The sequence below is a fragment of the Paralichthys olivaceus genome, chromosome 3 (assembly GCF_024713975.1).
Source record: "Paralichthys olivaceus isolate ysfri-2021 chromosome 3, ASM2471397v2, whole genome shotgun sequence".
In the NCBI taxonomy this organism is placed as follows: Eukaryota; Metazoa; Chordata; class Actinopteri; order Pleuronectiformes; family Paralichthyidae; genus Paralichthys; species Paralichthys olivaceus.
This window is the reverse complement of record NC_091095.1, coordinates 4,972,958-4,990,998: the sequence shown is the minus strand read 5'-3', so window position 1 is coordinate 4,990,998 and position 18,041 is coordinate 4,972,958. Positions and strand designations below refer to the sequence as shown.

Sequence of the window (18,041 nt, the reverse complement as noted above, 5' to 3'; positions counted from 1 at the left end):
GTGAAGGAGTGAGGCCTGATGGTTATATTTTAAAAAAATGTCATTAATCCAAATAAGGTGTCATTCTGTGGAGAGACAGCCGACTGGAGTTTTTTGTTTTTCTGTGCAAGTGGTTTTGGCTCCTGTCCAGCACGTTGTTTGAGCTCTGACGCAGATCGTGATCGATGAGGCTGTAAAGATGTCTGCCCCTCCGTCAACTGTTTGACTCGAGAGCCATCCGTGTTTATTTGACCTACTTGTGTGTGTGTGTGTCCAGGTGGTTGGTCTCTACCGCCTGTGTGGATCTGCGGCGGTGAAGAAGGAGCTTCGTGAGGCGTTCGAGAGGGACAGCTACGCCATGGAGCTGTGTGAAAACACGTATCCTGACATCAACGTCATCACAGGTAAACTGAGCTGCTGCAACAGAGAAACATGACACGATTAAAAAAAGGCATGTGATCGTCATGCTCCGGTGTCTTTCTGGTCTCAGTTTGCAATATATCATCTTTCCCATTGGGATTTTACATAATACAACAAACTCAGCTTTCCCATGAAACTGACTCTGACAGAGCTGCGGCCAATGATTTCTCCATGATCGATTATTTTCTAGATGAATAATTTGATCTTCTGGAACAAAACCCATCGAAGTCTCTCAGGGACCAAGTTGGCGTCTCCAGATAATTTTCTTTGTGTCCTGAAAAATAAAAAAATATGAACTTTCCCACCAAAGACCAAAGAAAAGCAACAAAAGCTGAAACCAGGGAAACTTAAAAATGACCTAAATGATTGTTAAAGATTCTAATCAATCAAAATATTTAAAAAAATTAACAAAAACATAAAGAGAAAAAGAGAATATAAATAAGGAGGATTTCAAAACACAATTAGTGGGTGAAACTTACACAAGAAGCTCACGTACATTAATGCAGAGTCTGGATTTAGTATTGATCCTGTCTTTGCTCCAGTGAACGTGTCTGAACCAGTGAGTCGGCTGCTGATAGGTCAGCACATGCGCACGTCTGAGAGTGTGTGTGACTCTGCCGTCTGTAGTAAAAGCATTCCAGTCGTCAATATAGACTGATGCCCGAGGGAAGGGCCCACACAAACACACACACACACACACACACACACACACGCTGCGCTGTACATTCAGGTCATTCTTGATGGTGGTTGAGACATGCTTCGCTCTGTCCTTTCTGTGTTTTAGGCCTCGTTCATACCTGGTATTGACACATTTCTTGGGTGATCGAGTTGTAAGTGGACAGGTCTGAGCACTTGACGCGCTGAGATCTGGCCTGGGTGGTCTGGGCCCTTTAGAGCCACATGCCTCTAACTCAACTGAAAACTAGTTCTAGTTGGACAGATCAGGAGAGGTGGCTCAGTCCGCTAAGTCTGAACAGTTCAAAAAAGTGAGTGCGTCAAACATCTGGAACACGCGGTGGAATAAACCCAGTCTGTATGGATTTCTTCGTCTTCATTGATTTCATGTCAGAATGGCCACAGGAAGCTCAGCAGCCCAATCAAACCGAATCAAACCAAACTGAGCCAAACCAAGCGTGCCCCGCCATCTCCTCCGGTTCTCCATACAGAGACTGGGTAAAAACTGAATTTGTAAACTAAGACAGAGTTTCCACTAGAGTACGATGACACTGTTTGTGTTTCTGGGACCATCATACAGAAGCCTTGAATACAGTTTTGGTAATCAACCGCCTGCAGTGATGGATTTGACCTGGACCAACGTGATCACTGTGGTATGGATGCAGCCTTTTGTCAGTCTCGATTCGACTAAAACAGCCGTGTCACTGGGTTGAGTAATGACTTCAACAGATTTCCAGGGTGGGGGGGGCAAAGTTGTAGAAAACGACATAGTCATGATTTTTTTTTTCTCTCCCACAAAAAGAGGAAGACCATGGAAACCCCTTCGCATTGTAGGAGCTGCTGTTGGTTTTGGGAAGAGGCCCCGTATAGGCGTCGTCCTATCATGCCTGCTTTGATCCACTTGCATTTGCATGGCAGGGCAAAGAACACAGTTAACAGTTGAGCGGGCTGGAAAAAAAGGGCCAGCACCAGCGTGGATTGTTGGTTTTCGCTCGTTGCCTAAATTTGCTCTGCCAAGCAAAGTTGCTGTTGCAGATGGGCCTGAGTGAGAGGAAGAGGAGGGGGAGGGGAGGGAGGCAGATATAATCATGGGATTGGTCTTAAAACATAATTGCTTCAAACATTCAGTAAAAACCGGTTCATTGACCTAATTTCATTTTTTTTTTCTCGCCAGTATTTTGAAACATAATCTCCTTACGGTTTAAGAAATTCCTTCCAAGTTGAATGTGTAATTGATGTGTAAAAACACGGCTGGATATTGGATTGTAAAGGAATCTCTGGAGTGGAGTCAGGCTAAGGGCTAACAAGCGAACAGCGAGCGGATGAGCTATGAGGGCTGGCGTGTCACACGGCTAATTTAAAAGCGGAGGTAGTGAAAGGGATTATCCCGGGGGTCAGAGTTCAATCCAAAGCTTGCAAAACATGCTCAGTGTGCAGCCCTGCATTGTTTCAAATCACAATTCACTCAAAAGAAGCAGAAATGTGTCGTCGGCGTGAGCAGCGTGCGGCGCGAAATCAAGGCAAACAACATTATCTGCAGCGGTTTGTGTTCCTCCTCCTCTTTCTGTGAACCTGTTACAGTGTCTCCTTGTTTTGCGGCTTCACATCAACAGCCGCGTCATTATCAGACCTCCGGATGTTTGAAACACTAACTGGAGTAAATCACGGTTTGTTGTAGAATTCACAAACACTTCCTGGTTGGATGAAACAATGACACACTGATGGACAGTTTGAATAATGATTAATCTCTCAGCTCGAACCTGTTTGTGTGGAAACAAAGCGTCTAAAGAGACTCGCTGATGGGAAACTGGTTCAGTGATTTGTCCCCTGTCCTCGCTGTGTGTCCCAGGTCGAGAGCTCAGGACAGTTATTGATCCTATTTTGTGGTTTTTAATTTGCCTGACTCGCCTTTTCCACTGCCTACTTCCCTGTTTCGCCCCCCCCCCCCCACCCTCGGCAGTACTCCAGTGAAGACAAGGAAAGTCATTAACAAGTGCCCCCTTTGTTGCCGAACAAACACAGATGGTATTTGCCTCACGCATGGGGGATTAGCTGAACCCTGGGCCGGCCGGGGAAGCAGGCGACCGCTTCACAAAGAGCTCCGGGCTGCGTGGGCTGTCTGAAAATGTCTTAAACTGCAGGTCGAGGATCAAAACCCAGAGACAAACGTGTTTCTGGTGAATCCTTGCGGTGTCAGAGCTCCACTGTTAGAACTGAGGTTTGCTGGAGGCAGAGAGGGAGGAGGGCTACGCAAGGTTTTTACAGTGCCACCGGAGACAAGGCAGCGCCACACACATCTCCTCTGGCCCCCCCTAGTGCTGTGGGGGCGTGCGAGACAGCAGGGAGGGGGACGGATGGAGAACAAACCCCTGTTTGTTCTCCAGGCGAGGCGTTGACTGCAGCACTGACAGGAGGAGTGACCTTCTGCTTTGTTTGAATAAGAGGTCAAAGGTAGAGCCGTGCCCCGGTGCATTGTGTGGCTTGTAGTCTTTGGTGGCACATTTGAAACATTGAAATTGTCTGAATTGATTTAAAAAAAAAAAAAAAGACTATTTCACATCAAAAATACTTCAAGCTGCTGTCGTCTGACTGAACCTAGTGGAGCCGTGTCTCAGGGGTTTGCTCTGGTATCACTTCTATATTGTTCAGTTTACAAGTCTGTCATCAGTGGAGGGTTTTCATCTCATTTATTTATTTAAGGATAAAACACGACACAAACGAGTCATATGGAAGATGAACTCCTTAGTTTTGGTTTCACATTGTAGTTCAGGTAGCGCACTAAAGACTGTTGTATGACACATGTACTTCCTGTCGTCGTGGGCTGTGTCTACCTGTACTTGACATTGATTGGTTTGTAGGCGTCATTTGTTAATTCGTCCTCATCGTCAGGCTGCAAACAATCCTCCTCTTCCTCCTCTTTTATCTTCTTCTATCGAGTTGAAAGTCTGAATTATCCCAAAAATTTATCGAACTATGCTCCCAGACCGAGATCACCGCTTTTGGTCGGACTACATTTTGGTCTGTTGATCCACTTCACACAAGTCCAGAGGTTTGGACTAAACAAGAAAGACAAAGCAGTAACGATCCACCTGACATTGATTCTGTGATACAACCACAACCCGGTGATGGGCAGAAGACAAAGAGAAGTTAGAAACAGGTGGAGTTGAAACTCTGCTTGAATCATGCATCGTGTTTGTGTGACACAGTTTACATGTGAGAGGACAAACACTCAGCGTGCTCTTGTTGTCAACTCGGCTGTGAAAGAGAGTGAAGCACCTGCAGGAGAATCACACCTGCTCACCCCTGAGCCAGCGACCTTGAGAGTGTGAGAGTGTGTGTTCATGTTTCACTGTGTGTGTGTGTGTGTGTGAGTGTGTGTGGGGCCAAGACACTAAGGTAAACACTGACTCATAGCAGGCTAATGATTTACCTGAATGGCTGCATTATCCACACTTCAGACCAACACGAGCACATGTGCACATGCACGTACACAGAGTTGCTCTCACTTGTGTATTTTTTTTTAAACGTATTGAAAGAGAAAGATGAAAATTAGCGTCACGTTTTCAAGAATTGCGTGTGAGAGGAAAACACTTGTGGGGTTCGTTTAATGAGGCGACGCTAACGTGAAACAGTCGATCTGTTGTTGTGTCTAGACGACGGCGCAGGGGAAGGTCAGAGGGTCCGCCACGCACAAGCTTCCTGTTTTCACACAAAGTCGTGTGGTATCTCTCTGCGTTCTATTTACACACTCGCTTAACAAAAAAAACACAACTTGGCGGAGATAAGGATGAAAACACTGTTTTTCCCGCGATGTAACAAGCAGATTATTATTATTATCTGAGTAAAGATTGACAACGGGAAGCAGGAGGAAGTTCACAAAGCATTCCTGTCTTATCTGTTTTGGAAATCAGCTCGTCCACGAAAGCTTTAAGGAGACTGAATGAATCTTTATCATATTTGGCTCGTACCAGATTTCAAACCTGATGGAGATAAGAGATAAAGGAAACATTCGGCGACTATGAGCAGAAAGAATGGAAACATGCTGCCACGGAGGCTCAGGGGACATGTGTAGTCTCAGGGGACATGTGCAGTCTCAGGGGACATTTTATCAGGTTTTAAGAGCTTGTTTGTCTGAAACTGTGTTAGAGTTGGACTCCGCTGACACAGAGCTGTCATTATGTCGCTCTGCCTGAGCTGAGAGGGCAGAGCTGACATAACACAGCCGTGTCAGTGTTGTTGTTTTTCTCCAGAGCTACACTCAGGAATGTGTTTTGTGTGTGTGTTGGCAGACGGTAGCTGTACATTAGGTTTTGAATATATTTATTATTCTTATAGACACAGATTCACAGGATTGAATTATCACTAAAGGGTGAAATTATTTTTATTTACAGTTATTTGTAATAGATTTTAAGTCTCAATTACATTTCTTCATTCTTCAGTATCTGCCTCCGTGGTTGGCAGGCTCTGGAAAATACTGTGAAAGTATTGAGAAAACTTCGGTGCAGCCTTGTTAACAAATGAAATATAGAAGGTTGTGAAAATCTGCACCTCATTTCATAGAGAATCAGCTGAGTGCATGAGCGATCGCTCCTCAAACAGTTCCTTGTTAAATAAACCCAGTCACACAAGTTGGCCCCTGAGAGGAAGAAGTGATTATTTATTCTACCTGCTACTTTAATGTTTGTGGTTTTTGTGATTGTTGGAGGGTTTGATGTGTAAGTGTAAGACTTTGTGTTTCTGTGCTGAGTCTGCGTAGATAGTGAACCTCATGCTATTCTGAGACTCTGTGCTGTAACACTGAACCGAATTTAGATCCTCCTCCCTCTCTGCTAATCCCACATTCGAAGACTCTTACGCTCGTGTAGCTGCTGGAAAAGAAGACGAGAGATTTAATTGTGTCGTTGCCTGAATTCACTGAAATATCAGGTTCATTTTCAACCTTTTGTCATTTTATTCTCCAGAGATTGATGTTGAATGGATTTGTGTTTTAGTTTCATTCAGCCTGAGTCTCAGCAGAGTGAGGATTTACTGGGATTAGTAAATTAGTTAAACTGTGCCTTCTCTACTCCTCACCGGGCCTAAGGGGATATCAGCGGATTTACAGTGAATCTCATTGTAGTTTTCTGTAAATAGACGCCACTGAAGAAAAACACCTCAGGTTGCCAGTGACGTAGAGGTGACGAGGTCCGAGTCTCGGTTTATTCGCAGCACCCTAATCAGAACCTGTGACACAGGGATTTTGTCACCACTTTGGGAATTTCAAGGAACAGGACAACGTCTGTTATAAATGTCCTTTAATCGATGGACGCCGTGAGGAGTGTCGTCCACAAGCAGGCCTGTGGGATGTGGATAAAAACAGCCATCAGCAGCATTACACATCTTATGATAAGCATGTTAACACAAGCTACTGATGTAGAAGAGCTGTGATCGAATCTGCGTCGTCACGGTGCAAAGCTGCCAACGTCAATGACAGGAAATCTTCAGGTGCATGTTTGAACCCAGAAGAGCAGATGAGATAACACCAGCTGCCATAACAGAGTGATCATCCCTCAGTCATCCTTTGGTATCTGATCTGACGGCTGCCTGGTCAGCCGGCTTTTAAAATGCTGCTTAAGAAAATTATTTATATATAGTTTTAAAAAGAATATCTGCCAATATGTAGAAATTGTATTTTTAAACTTCACTTGCCTGTTGTCGAACCTCTTTGTGATAAACATTGGTTTTTTTTTAAATGTAGTTCCTAAATGGTTTGACCACCAACCTGCTTCATATGAGGATGATCGTAATTCTTCGTACATATAAAATCTTTATTTTTGTGGCTCATTTTAAAAGCAGTGTGCATTAGTGTCTGGAGCAAATTCAATATTGCTGATTACACAGCCCCCAGCCCTGTCTGAAAACTGATCTATCTTCAGTCACAGGGAAAAGAGAGCAGACACTCAACCACAAAGAGCTGTCACTCTGCCAACAGCCTTTTTTATTCCCGTATTTATTCTCTTTTTTTCTCCTCTTTGCCTTTGATGAAAAGACATGCCAGCGATATTTGAGGGGCTTAGTGGAGACAGACAGCGTGGGTTTCATGTTTTCCCCGTAGCTTTTGTCTGAACCGTGGGCGTGACAGGTCACAGGTGTGAATGCACCGTCACAGACACCCGAACACCTCTGGCTGCGGAATCACGCCTGACACCAATCAGGCATCACAGCCGACGCCACAGGACCGACCACGGAAATAATGGCGCCTCAATCTGCGGCCAGGAGAGTTCACAAGGTTCATTTGTTCAAAAAAAATAAGTTTCCATTCTGCAGTGACTTAATAATAAAGATAGATTGTTGGTGATTTGTCAGGATTTAAAGCTGTTGGCACATTTTCGGTTAAATATATAAAAGAAAATGTCGACTTGAACTATGTTATATATGTTATATATCTCGGACGATGAAGGACAAATCACTGCCAGCCACAGTTTTTGGGTTGTTCACTCGAACTTGATCAGGATTTTTAATTTGCTGCATTCAACCATTGCTCCAGAGTCTCATCAGGTAGTTTTTCATCGGCAGTGGTGGTGAGGAGAACAACAACTCCCATGATCCTCTGCTGCTTCATCAAACTAGGTCTTTTGTTATTGTTTTGATCGAGAGACTCTAGTGGCTGAAGTTACACATTGATGGTTTAAGTATTTAAAAAGTATTGATATTCTTTGATAATGAATATTGATAAATTCTGTGTTGTCTCCTCAGGAGTACTGAAGGACTACCTGCGAGAGCTTCCCTACCCTCTGATCACCAAGCAGCTGTACGAAGCCGTGTTAGAGTCCATGGCCACGAGGCCGCTGCGTATCGGGCCAGGGGGCTGCGAGAACGACCAGGCCGACTCGGAGCACACCGTCAGCCTGCTGGAGAACCTGCCGGAGGTGGAGAGGGTGAGGGAGATAAACTGTGTAGTGAATCGTGTCACATAAGTGGTGGTGAAAGGGATAATTGTGGCATCGATAATGATGGTTATGATGTTAAGATTACTGCTGTTAAATCTCTGTTGCGTAGGCGTTTACACTGGGTGATATTAGTGGCGGCTCAGTGAATGTATGACTGTACCGATGACGCGTTCTCATCTTTTCACCTTCAAATAAGTATCGTCAGATTAATGATAGATGGCGCAAAGGTCACGTGGAGGTCGCCAGGATGTCCAAAATATATTTATTTTCCACAAACACATTTTAATGGAGAAATATTCTGCTCATATTCAGATTCATGATTTTAATTTGTGTTATTACTCACTCTGAGACACTTGGCTGCCGTCTCTTTAAGCCCCTCCTCCTGATAAAGCCCAGTCTGCTCTGATTGGTCAGCTGACTTTGTTTGGGGTCAGCGTTGCGAGATATCACATTAACTAAAAACCTTGTTTGCAAAAATGGTAATTTTTTCGCAATCAAAATAAAGTGTGAAATTAATGTTCCGTGTCTTGTTTGTCTGCGTGCCTTTAAATCAGGTGACGCTGCGGAAGCTTCTCAACCACCTGAAGCTGGTGGCGTCGCACCAGGACGTGAACAAGATGACGTGTCAGAACCTGGCGGTGTGTTTCGGCCCAGTGCTGCTCAGCCAGCGTCAGGAGGCGTCGTGCCACACCAACCGAGTCTTCATCGACTCCGAGGAGCTGGCGAGCGCGCTGCACTTCAAGAAGCACATCGAGGTCCTGCACTACCTGCTGCAGCTGTGGCCAGGTGATTCCATTTTCAAGTTCTACCCACAGACTGTGTAAAGCTGGACGACATGAGTGCTCCCTGAAAGTGAAGCCCTGGTGGTTGGCTGCAGTATAGGTCGTAAATCCTGCCTCCTCCATGTTAGTGGATAGGACATGGACACAAAAAGTTGTTGCCCAAACTCTTTCTCCAAATGATGTTGAAAGATGGCTTCCAGGATGTTTTAGGAACTGGACATGCGTTGTCCATCTTTATTGGTATCACGGCTGTAGTTTACAGTCAGATTATGTATCTGCACCTTCAATGAAAGCCGGCGGTTCTCAGATCAGCACCAGCTCTGTGGTTCAGCTCCACACAGCTCGGTTAAAGGGCCGGGCTGCTTTGATCGCTGAGGTTATCCGCCCTCTGGCACGAGTGCAGCTGATAGCCATTCACCACCATCTGTCTGTTCCCCGGAGATGAAACTCTCCACAGAGCGCTTCATCATCCCAGACCGAGCCAATCACAGCCGGGCCAGTGAGCCCTAACGTAAACCAAAACTTTTGAGGCGTGGCCCCGCCCTCTCCCTCCAGTCTGAAGATGAATCACCAGCCGAGGACGGTTACCCACACAGGTCATCTGTCTGCCTGCACAGCCGCTCAGCTCCAGCTGCAGCTGTCTGCTCAGCGAGAGATATGAAGGAATCTGAAGATTATTCACGAGGGAGCTGAGAGTCACGGCAGAGCTGCAGGCGTACGTGTAGAAATTTTAACTGGTCACAGCGACTGGTTTCAAACGTTCTTAACTTACAGGTTCCATTTTATGAATTTGTCCTCACGCTGTCTCTGATCAGTGTGATCGGCTGCTTTAGTCTCAGCTGCTGCAGAATATAAATCAAAATACGATAAGATGACCTATGTGCTCTGCTCACAATGTGATCAAACATTTAATAAGAACCAAACAAACTCTTCAACATGGAATTGAACTAACCTCATTTAAAATAAAATAATTAATAATTGTCCTCCCTGTTTTATTAACATTCAGGTTCTGAGAGTTTAAAACTCTTAATATAACTTCAAACACAGGTGTTTTTCAGAGTGCACTGACATCCTTAATCCTACGTTTGTCTCGTTTGTCTTCAGTTCGTCTCGAGACGTTTTTCAAAATGCACATGCATGCTGTATTTTCCGAGTCGTCCTTGGATCACATGGACTTTATCCTTGAAAGGTTTAAATCCACAGAGCTCTTCACTGTAACCTGCAGCTTTCACCAGATCTGCTGACTGATGTCTGGAGACGAACTGACTGTGTCTGGTCTCGTCTCTGAGTTAAACTGCATCCTGAACCAAATCTTTCAGTTTCACTGCCGAGGTCGAGCACCGTCCGTCCTCCTGTACGTGAAGACGGGAGAAAGTTGTGGCGTGGAGCAAAGTTTTTTGTAGTATTTTATTTTTAATCTATTTACTCTATGCTCCTGTCTGCTGATGTCACGCTGCTATCCAGCCTCTAACGACCTGTAATAACCTTGACAAAGCCTCCAGCCCAGGTTCAGGCCTCTGTCTCACCGTCAGTGATGTCTCCAGTCTGTCCGCTTCCCCGACTCAGAGCGTAGGACGCCCGGACTATAATTAAAGACATTCCAGGCTTAACCTTAGCCCTCAGCCCCTGAAGCTTCACCCTAACATTTCACAACCATAATGGGATATTTTCAGCCGCCTCTTCACGCCTCACACACGCACAGGCTCACACACATGTTTGTGCATCTATCGCAGGGAGGACACTCATTAGCATATTGCATTCCGTAGCACCTTACCCTTAACATCAAAACTAAATGCCTAACGTGAAAACAAAGTCCTAACCCTCAAACTGCCCGTTTAACAGTGGGTCAGAAAGTGAGGACCGGCAAAAAAATCACTTTCCCAAAATGTCCTCACGGTCCTCACAAAGACACAAGTACAAGGCTTAGAGACATCCTTCCACCAGGTTTTGTGGAAAACCATTCAAACACAGATGAAAACAAAACGTACCTAGAAGACTTTTCATTGAGTCGACACATGTAATTATTCATCAGCTCGAAGTTTTAAAAGCTGCTGATGAACAGACTGAGGCGAGGAGCAGCACAGAATGTACATTTCTAACGTGCATTATTTCTAACTGCTTCCCGTCTTCTGTCTTCTCTGCTGACAGCTGATAATTTAATCGTATCATCAGTGAATCACGTCTGAAGTGAAATAACACGCTGTCTCTTAAAGGAGGATAATTCCTGTTTGTTTTAGGTGATAATTGCCCGAGTCTTTAGCCTCGGGATTTGCAGAGCATGCAACCGTCGCTCATAAACACGCTCCTGATGAATGAACCGGAGTCGGCACGGATCATAATTCATCATTATATATTTTTGTAAAGCACGTGATGCTGGAAAAGCTGTTAGTCAAAAATGCGTCTGGGAAATAATCGTCAAGTTCCTCCGCTGTAATTTACAGAGACAAAATAAAATTCTGCTTTGTTTGATGTTGTAACGCTGACGAAGACATTTAACGATTATTTTTATTTTGTTTTTTTTGTTCCTTTCTAATCCAGTAAGCGAGCGCTAGCGGTGTCAACCAGTGTAGGTTCACAGAGATAAAGAGAGACAGGTAACCGGACTGTGCTGGTTGTGTTGGAGTGTTCAGTGTTTTTGGCACGGTCACATCATTCTTTCATGATCTGTCAACGCGGTTCAGTTCGTTTTTTAAGCTTTGGTTGAGTCAAACAGTTGATAACAAAGAGTAGGAGGCTGGCACCGGTGTGTTGGAGTGACTTCAGCATGTGTTTGACTTTGAGCACGGCATGTTCACATCTGGATTATATATCAGAACAGGTGTCATATAATGAGGGTTCCCAGAACTTCCTGAGTTTACTGCAGCGAGAGAGAAAAGTTCATATTATTATTATATTTAAAATTTTTATGGTTGATTCTTTTTTTTAGGCCACACTGAAGAAAAAAATCAAGAGAATAAAGTTTAATTTATTTAGAAAATAGTCTAATATTTTCGTATTATTTTAGGAAATAACCAGCAACCAAATCAAAGGAAGTCAAGAGGTCCCTGTGATTCTTCTCTTGATCACAATCTTTTCAGATACTTAATATTCTGTGGAGCTGAAGTATTTACTTCAGATAAAATAACTAACGCTGACAGGCTGATCCTCTACGAGATCAGTTACAGAACTTCTTACTGTGGAAACTGTGGTGGTAGAAATATCAGAGACAAACATCGGCAAATAAAAACATCTGCATGGCCAGAAACTACTTTGTTATGGAGGTGTTGGTTTTTTCTCTTTTGTAATATTGAATCATTTTGGGGAACGTTCTTTTCAAACGATAACTCCTGTATATAATTATAGATATACATAGATAACTCCTCGTGCAAAGCCAAACAAATTGGCTCCATATTTACCACAGAAGTTAAAATGGTTCAGTGTTTGAATCTTTCCCAAAATGTTCCTTTGAGGATTTTTTTTACTGTACATCTGATTAACTCTGTCTGTCTTTTGTCTCTGTTCCTCTCTGCTCCTCCAGTTGTTGACCCACATGGACAGTCCTCCTTTCAGCCCCTGGCGTCATCAGACCACCTCTCGGCTCCTCCTCTGCGGCGGAGGAAAGAGCGCCCCCAAGTCCTGAACCTCTCTGAGGCGGAGATGGCGGGTGTTCTGCGGCCCAAACCGGGGCGTCTGGACAGCCCGAGCAACCGCTACGCCGGGGACTGGAGCCGCTGCGGCGAGAGCTACTTCCCCTCTGAAATGCTGCTCCCTCCCAGCAAAGAGGAGGCGGACTATGATGATGTTCCCTCTGAGGATACGGAGGCAGCTGCGGAGGAGCAGGAGAAGCCTGAGGATGCAGAGGAAGATAAAGAACAGAAGGTGGAACGCCCTGCATGCGATCCGGCTAAGCAGGAGCCACCTCCTTTAGAGGATGCGGCAAAGGAGGTTGAAGAGGATGACGAGGAGGAGGAAGAGGAGAGGCACGTCGAGAGCGATAGTTCAGGCAACGGGCAGCCGTTAGAGGACGAGGAGGAAGAGGAGAGGGTGTGCGACCACATCCTGCCACCCCGGCTGCCCAGAGAGCACACGTACCAGGCCTACATGAAGATCCAGGACATCAGCCCGGTGCTGAGCAACAGAGTGAACCTGAGAGACCTGCAGGAGAGCATCGACACGCTGATAGGAAACCTGGAGAGAGAGCTCAACAAGAACAAGCTCAACGTCGGATACTGACACACACACACACACACACACACACAAAGCCCGACGAGGTTCGAGGAAGACCTTCTTTACAAATCAAGGTGCTTCAGGATAACGCCACACTGTTTCCATGGAGACCCTGTGAGGTCCCCATGGCAACGTGTCGTGCAGTGCTGCTGTAAAACCCTAAAGGATGAGATGAGAGGAAACGTAACAGGGCACTTCTGGCATTTGTACCCATAGACATTCCTAATGTGTTTGTTCTCCTTTTATTTTGTCGACTGTCTTACTTTGTGTTGTTGTCGGTTTGTTTCAGTCCAGTTCTGTGTTCCATGTTGTTATTGTTGCTTCTCTTCTTATTAGAAGAACCCATTGACCCCTCAGGGGTTTAAAAGGTGCCTTAATTGTGCGAAGGTGGTACGTTGAGATCAGAATCCAGCCTGGAATAAAACGCAACCCCTCCTCTGATACAGGACAGCGTCTGTGATACGTGTGAAGAGTTTTTACTTTGAAAATGCAGGTACAAATCCACCCTAGGTAATATGGGGCAAAGTTTTTATCAGTGATGAACACTTACTCCAAACTTTTTGAAATTGGCTAAATCTGAAGCAGCATTTGGACGTTGGAGACTTTAATATGAATTCACTGGCAGGACAACCCTCGGAGACATTTGGCCTTTCGATTATAAATATTCAAGGAAGTAATTGAATCAATTCAGAACATGTGCAAGGCCCCATGTTGTTTTTGGAATCAGAGAGAAGGAATACGTTCTCATATTGTTATTGAACCTCACTGTTATTGACCCGAGCGTTCGTCTCTCTGCTGGAAGGAAAAACTGGATTCCTGGAAGTTCCAAGCTTTCATCCAGTTTAAATCTTCTAATACTCCAGGAGCTAAAATGTGTTTTTCAAAAACATTCGTTAATGCAAGGAAATCCGTCTGATGAGTAAACTTGACTTCATGTGAAATCAGTGTATCGCAGGAGGAACTTGTTGTTCGTTCTATTTCAGGGTGGATTTCTTATTTTTTGAGGCAGCAGAGAGCTTTTCTATTGAGGTATGAAACACTAAATGTTGTACAACAATAATGCACTTATGAGTTAGGCAGTAACTGTCATTATAGATCATGCAGTAAAATATATATCTTCTGGCTGTGGACCGAGAGAAACAGCTGCAACTGAAACCTCTTAAAGATGAATATGAAAGAAAAAACGAGTTGAAATGTATTTTCTTTCGTTTTCAATGTTTCGACAAACTTCTCAGAGTTGGTACGAGATGATCTACGTTCCACGATCAGGCAACGAAACAAGAGAGAGTGGGTTTCATGTGGCTCCAAACTATCGTCCAACATTCTGGGAATTTTGTTCATGAACTTTCTTGCAGATCAATATCACTGTCGAGTCTGTACGCTCAATGCTAAGCAAATCAAAAGGCTGTTAGCTTAGCATAAACACTGCGAGCAGGGGTAACACCTAGCCTGCAGCTAACACGGTTCAGTCTATAAGAAAACGTTCAAACTGATTAAATACAACTAGAATTTCTTTATTTGAAATTAGCCCAGAATACGTCGCGACATGCTAGCTTACCAGCTCCAGACACGAGAGTTGTATTGATGTTCTGGCAAAAAATTCAATAAACCTCTCGAAGAAGAAAACTACTCCTTGAAAAACCCTTTTGCTTCTTCCAGCTTTTAGCGAAACCGTGAAATAGAAACAGCTCAAATGTGAAGCACAATTTCCCGAGCGGCGGTGGAAGCTGTTAGCGGCGGGGTTCAGTTAGTACAATCTTAGCTAGCTGCCTAAATCGACAAAGGTTTTGTTCTCAGCAATCCAGGGATTCAGAATGATCAGTATTTAACCTATATGTATATGTATATAATTATATAAATGTATTCGGAGTATATTATTTTTACAGCTTCTGTTTCGATGGCATATTTAAATACTTCCGACGACCTCGTAGTGTTGTAGTAGTAGTCGCTTTTCCTCCCCTCGAGCTACCTGTACACATCTCAATGTGCTGGACTAATGGTACAACTTTAGCTGTAAAATATATGATAAAATCGTGCCCTTGCAGAAAAAGTGATATTGTTATTTTTGTTATATTGTGTATACATGTATATTTGACATTGTGTCTCTGGTGGACTAAGCTGTGTTCATGTTGTTGTGTTTTTTTAAGGTACTGAACGTTGCATGGTCAAAAGCTTTACTGACATAAACAAGGCTCCCTCTCATCTGCCTTTCTATTTGATATTTATGTGTAAAAAGACTATTTTGTAATGTATGCTCGTTTGTTCGTCACCCTGTTTCTCAGATAGATCATCGTCGTTCCTGTTTCTCTCCAGAGGACTTGAAGACAGACAGAAACGTTCCAGTTCTTGATTAATTTAGTCTATGAAATGTTGAAAAATTGGGAAAACGCACAACTTTTCTGTCTTCAGCTTGTGTGTTTGTCAAAGTATTCTAAAGATAAAGAAACAGGAAATCCTCAAAATGTACAAGCTTTCACTTTAACTAAAGGAAAACATTCCTTTTCAGTCCCAACTCATCGCTACACAAAACATATTCATGTTTCAACAAATGTGACGGTGCAGATGAAATTAACTTCTTTTATTTGAATCATGTCAGAATAACAAAATTAAACATTAAACAAGAGGAACCAATGATAGCGAGTGAATTTGTTGAGCAGGTGGATATTTGGTTTGGAGTTTGGTTCTTTTTCTGTTGGTATATTTTTCCACCCTCCTACACGGTGTCTTGTTTCCGATCCCGCTGCCGTGTGGTGAAGATGTGGCTGCTGTGTAGTGAAAGTCAGTTTCAGCAGGGATCCCTTCAAACCATCTGTCCACTCATCACAACAACAACCAGGGCCTCACTCACTGAGATAATTCGATTTCCAGATCTAGAAGCTGCTTACGTTCAAAGATCGAAAGACGTTTTTGAATTATTAATTCTTACTGATATTTTAAACAAATTTTAAAAACACTTAGAAAAGAGGTCTAAAGTCAGCATGAAGCCTGTTTTAGGCAGCACGGTCCTTTCTACTGCTCCATCCTGCAGGGAGCCGCAATCCGCCACATGTAAGAGCAACATGCAGTTTCATTATAAATGCATTAATCTCCGTCTCCACATAAATCAACATCAAACACCTGCTTTACTTTTCATGTTACATCGATCGGTCTTGTCCTCTTTGTCCTCTGGAGATAAAATACCAAGTGGAAAGATTCGCTTAACAAAACAGAAACATTGCTTTGTACTGATCCTGAGAAATGTATGGTCATAATAAAGTATATTATTTTACATTTGCCTTCGGTGTCTGTCTTTTAAAACACTTTCTCTAACTTTTTTTAAAGGAGCAAATTGAAACTTTTTGTTTTCACAAACATTTTCCTTGATTATAATTGTTTCCTGGAAGTTAAAGTTAAAGGAGATTGCATTATATTTCATTGCATTATCTCGTCATCTGCACGTGGCTCAGCGGTCACATCACTGCTGTTGAAATGACTCAACACTTTTGTCGCAGTTTCCTAAACAATCCTGAAGACCGTTTGTTTTATCGGGGACCAGTGGGAACAGATTACCTCAACTCCAGGAGAGCGGAGTGGAGTAATTCTTGTTTTTTGCTGTGGGAGCATTAAAACTCAACCTCCGCAGCACAGAGATAAATAAGTCGGGGAATTGCCCTTGCCGACTTGTGGGAATCTCCCAGAACGACTTTCAGCTTCAGGGACATTCCCAGGATGCAGCTGCATTTAGCCGTCTTGTAAAACCCATTGCTGGAAGGCTGCATTTTTACTGCGGCTCCAAAAGCCAACATTACCAACAACACTCGCGAGATATCTGAGCCATTAACCTAAACTTAGAGCAGCGTGTGCCACAGGTAGAATCCAAAACAATTAGCTGAGCTGTTAAATGTCACTGAGGCATTTAAACATAATTCAGACCGGACAGTGGACACTGTGGCTCCAGCTGAGGTCATACACATTTCTGGCAGTTAGCACGAGAAGTCAGAGCAGCCGCCGGCCTTTCAACACGAAATGGTTTTCTGCCTTGTTTGATGTCACCACTGTTGATTCATATCATGTATTTATGGCTGTTTTAACAGGTATGAGGAAGTTTGAGGGAACAGAATGTACCTGAACGCACCCCTGTTAAACACCCCCTCAAATAACATCTACCTGCACAAAACCTCCATAAACGTTCAGATGGAATGTACGTGCACAGAGCCACATATTTCATCTGACGGGTTGAAAATGTATATGATTTTAACCACGGAGATAAACATTCCTGTCGGTCCATCACAAAGTCTAAATAGAAAATGATCCACTCACTCAACCTGGTGTTTTATTTCTGACTGAACTCGTCTGTAAACGTCTGAAATAAGGTTTTATTTTTAGACTCATAGGTTCTGACTCTAAACATCCGTTTGACTTGCAAAGCTGCTCTCTCGCTCCCAACGAAAGCAAACGTGAAATCCCACATGAAGACCGAGGTAGACATAGTAACGTCGGAGCCTGTTTGGACAGTCAGGGTCGCCACTTGATATCAGGCCGTCTGGCTGAGTGAACTGAGCTGAACTTCTGTTCATTTCTAATTTGGGAGAGAGAAGAGATATGGGCCTCTTTAGGTAAACATCCTTGACAGCCACCTGCATGTGAAACCAGACCTTTTCTCCCCTTCTCCTCTTAATCTCCTCTGGCCTTTCAGTCAGTATCACTGCCGACCACACAAACACAAACACGCAGCCTTTGTTTCGGACTCTGTGTTTTCTTGGTATAGTTCTAATCATTTAATTAAAACTGCCGGTTGTTGATATCACACTGAGAATAACTGATAGACTGTTTGGTTCACATCCTCACCGAGCACTCACTCTGTCACATTACTTAAAGGTGAGAAGGATCTATGTGCAGAAGTTTAATATAAAATAATCTGAGTGATGTTCTCACTTGTGTGTTTCACCTAAATTGAACAAGTGGTTGTTTTCTTTACATTTGATTGATGATATTAGAACATTGTTTTCTTGGTGAGCCACTGTCGAACAAATCAACATCCACACAGCAGATATATATAAATATATATAAA

The 18,041-nt window shown here is 43.6% G+C and overlaps 1 protein-coding gene across 2 annotated transcripts in view; it reads left to right on the top strand.

Annotated features, from left to right (window-relative positions):
* Positions 1-16,259, top strand: part of syde2 (synapse defective 1, Rho GTPase, homolog 2 (C. elegans)) — a 42,096-nt gene extending 25,837 nt beyond the window's left edge. Inside the window, exons 5-9 of one of the 2 annotated variants that reach the window (XM_069521593.1) lie at positions 257-383; positions 7,810-7,991; positions 8,558-8,789; positions 11,324-11,379; positions 12,303-12,438. In XM_069521593.1, coding sequence (XP_069377694.1) covers positions 257-383; positions 7,810-7,991; positions 8,558-8,789; positions 11,324-11,337 — 555 coding nt within the window. In that variant the 3' untranslated portion in view covers positions 11,338-11,379; positions 12,303-12,438. Of the gene's footprint in view, positions 1-256; positions 384-7,809; positions 7,992-8,557; positions 8,790-11,323; positions 11,380-12,302 lie in introns of both variants that reach the window. The other variant, XM_069521592.1, reaches the window with a different exon arrangement.
* The last annotated feature ends 1,782 nt before the right edge of the window (positions 16,260-18,041 follow it).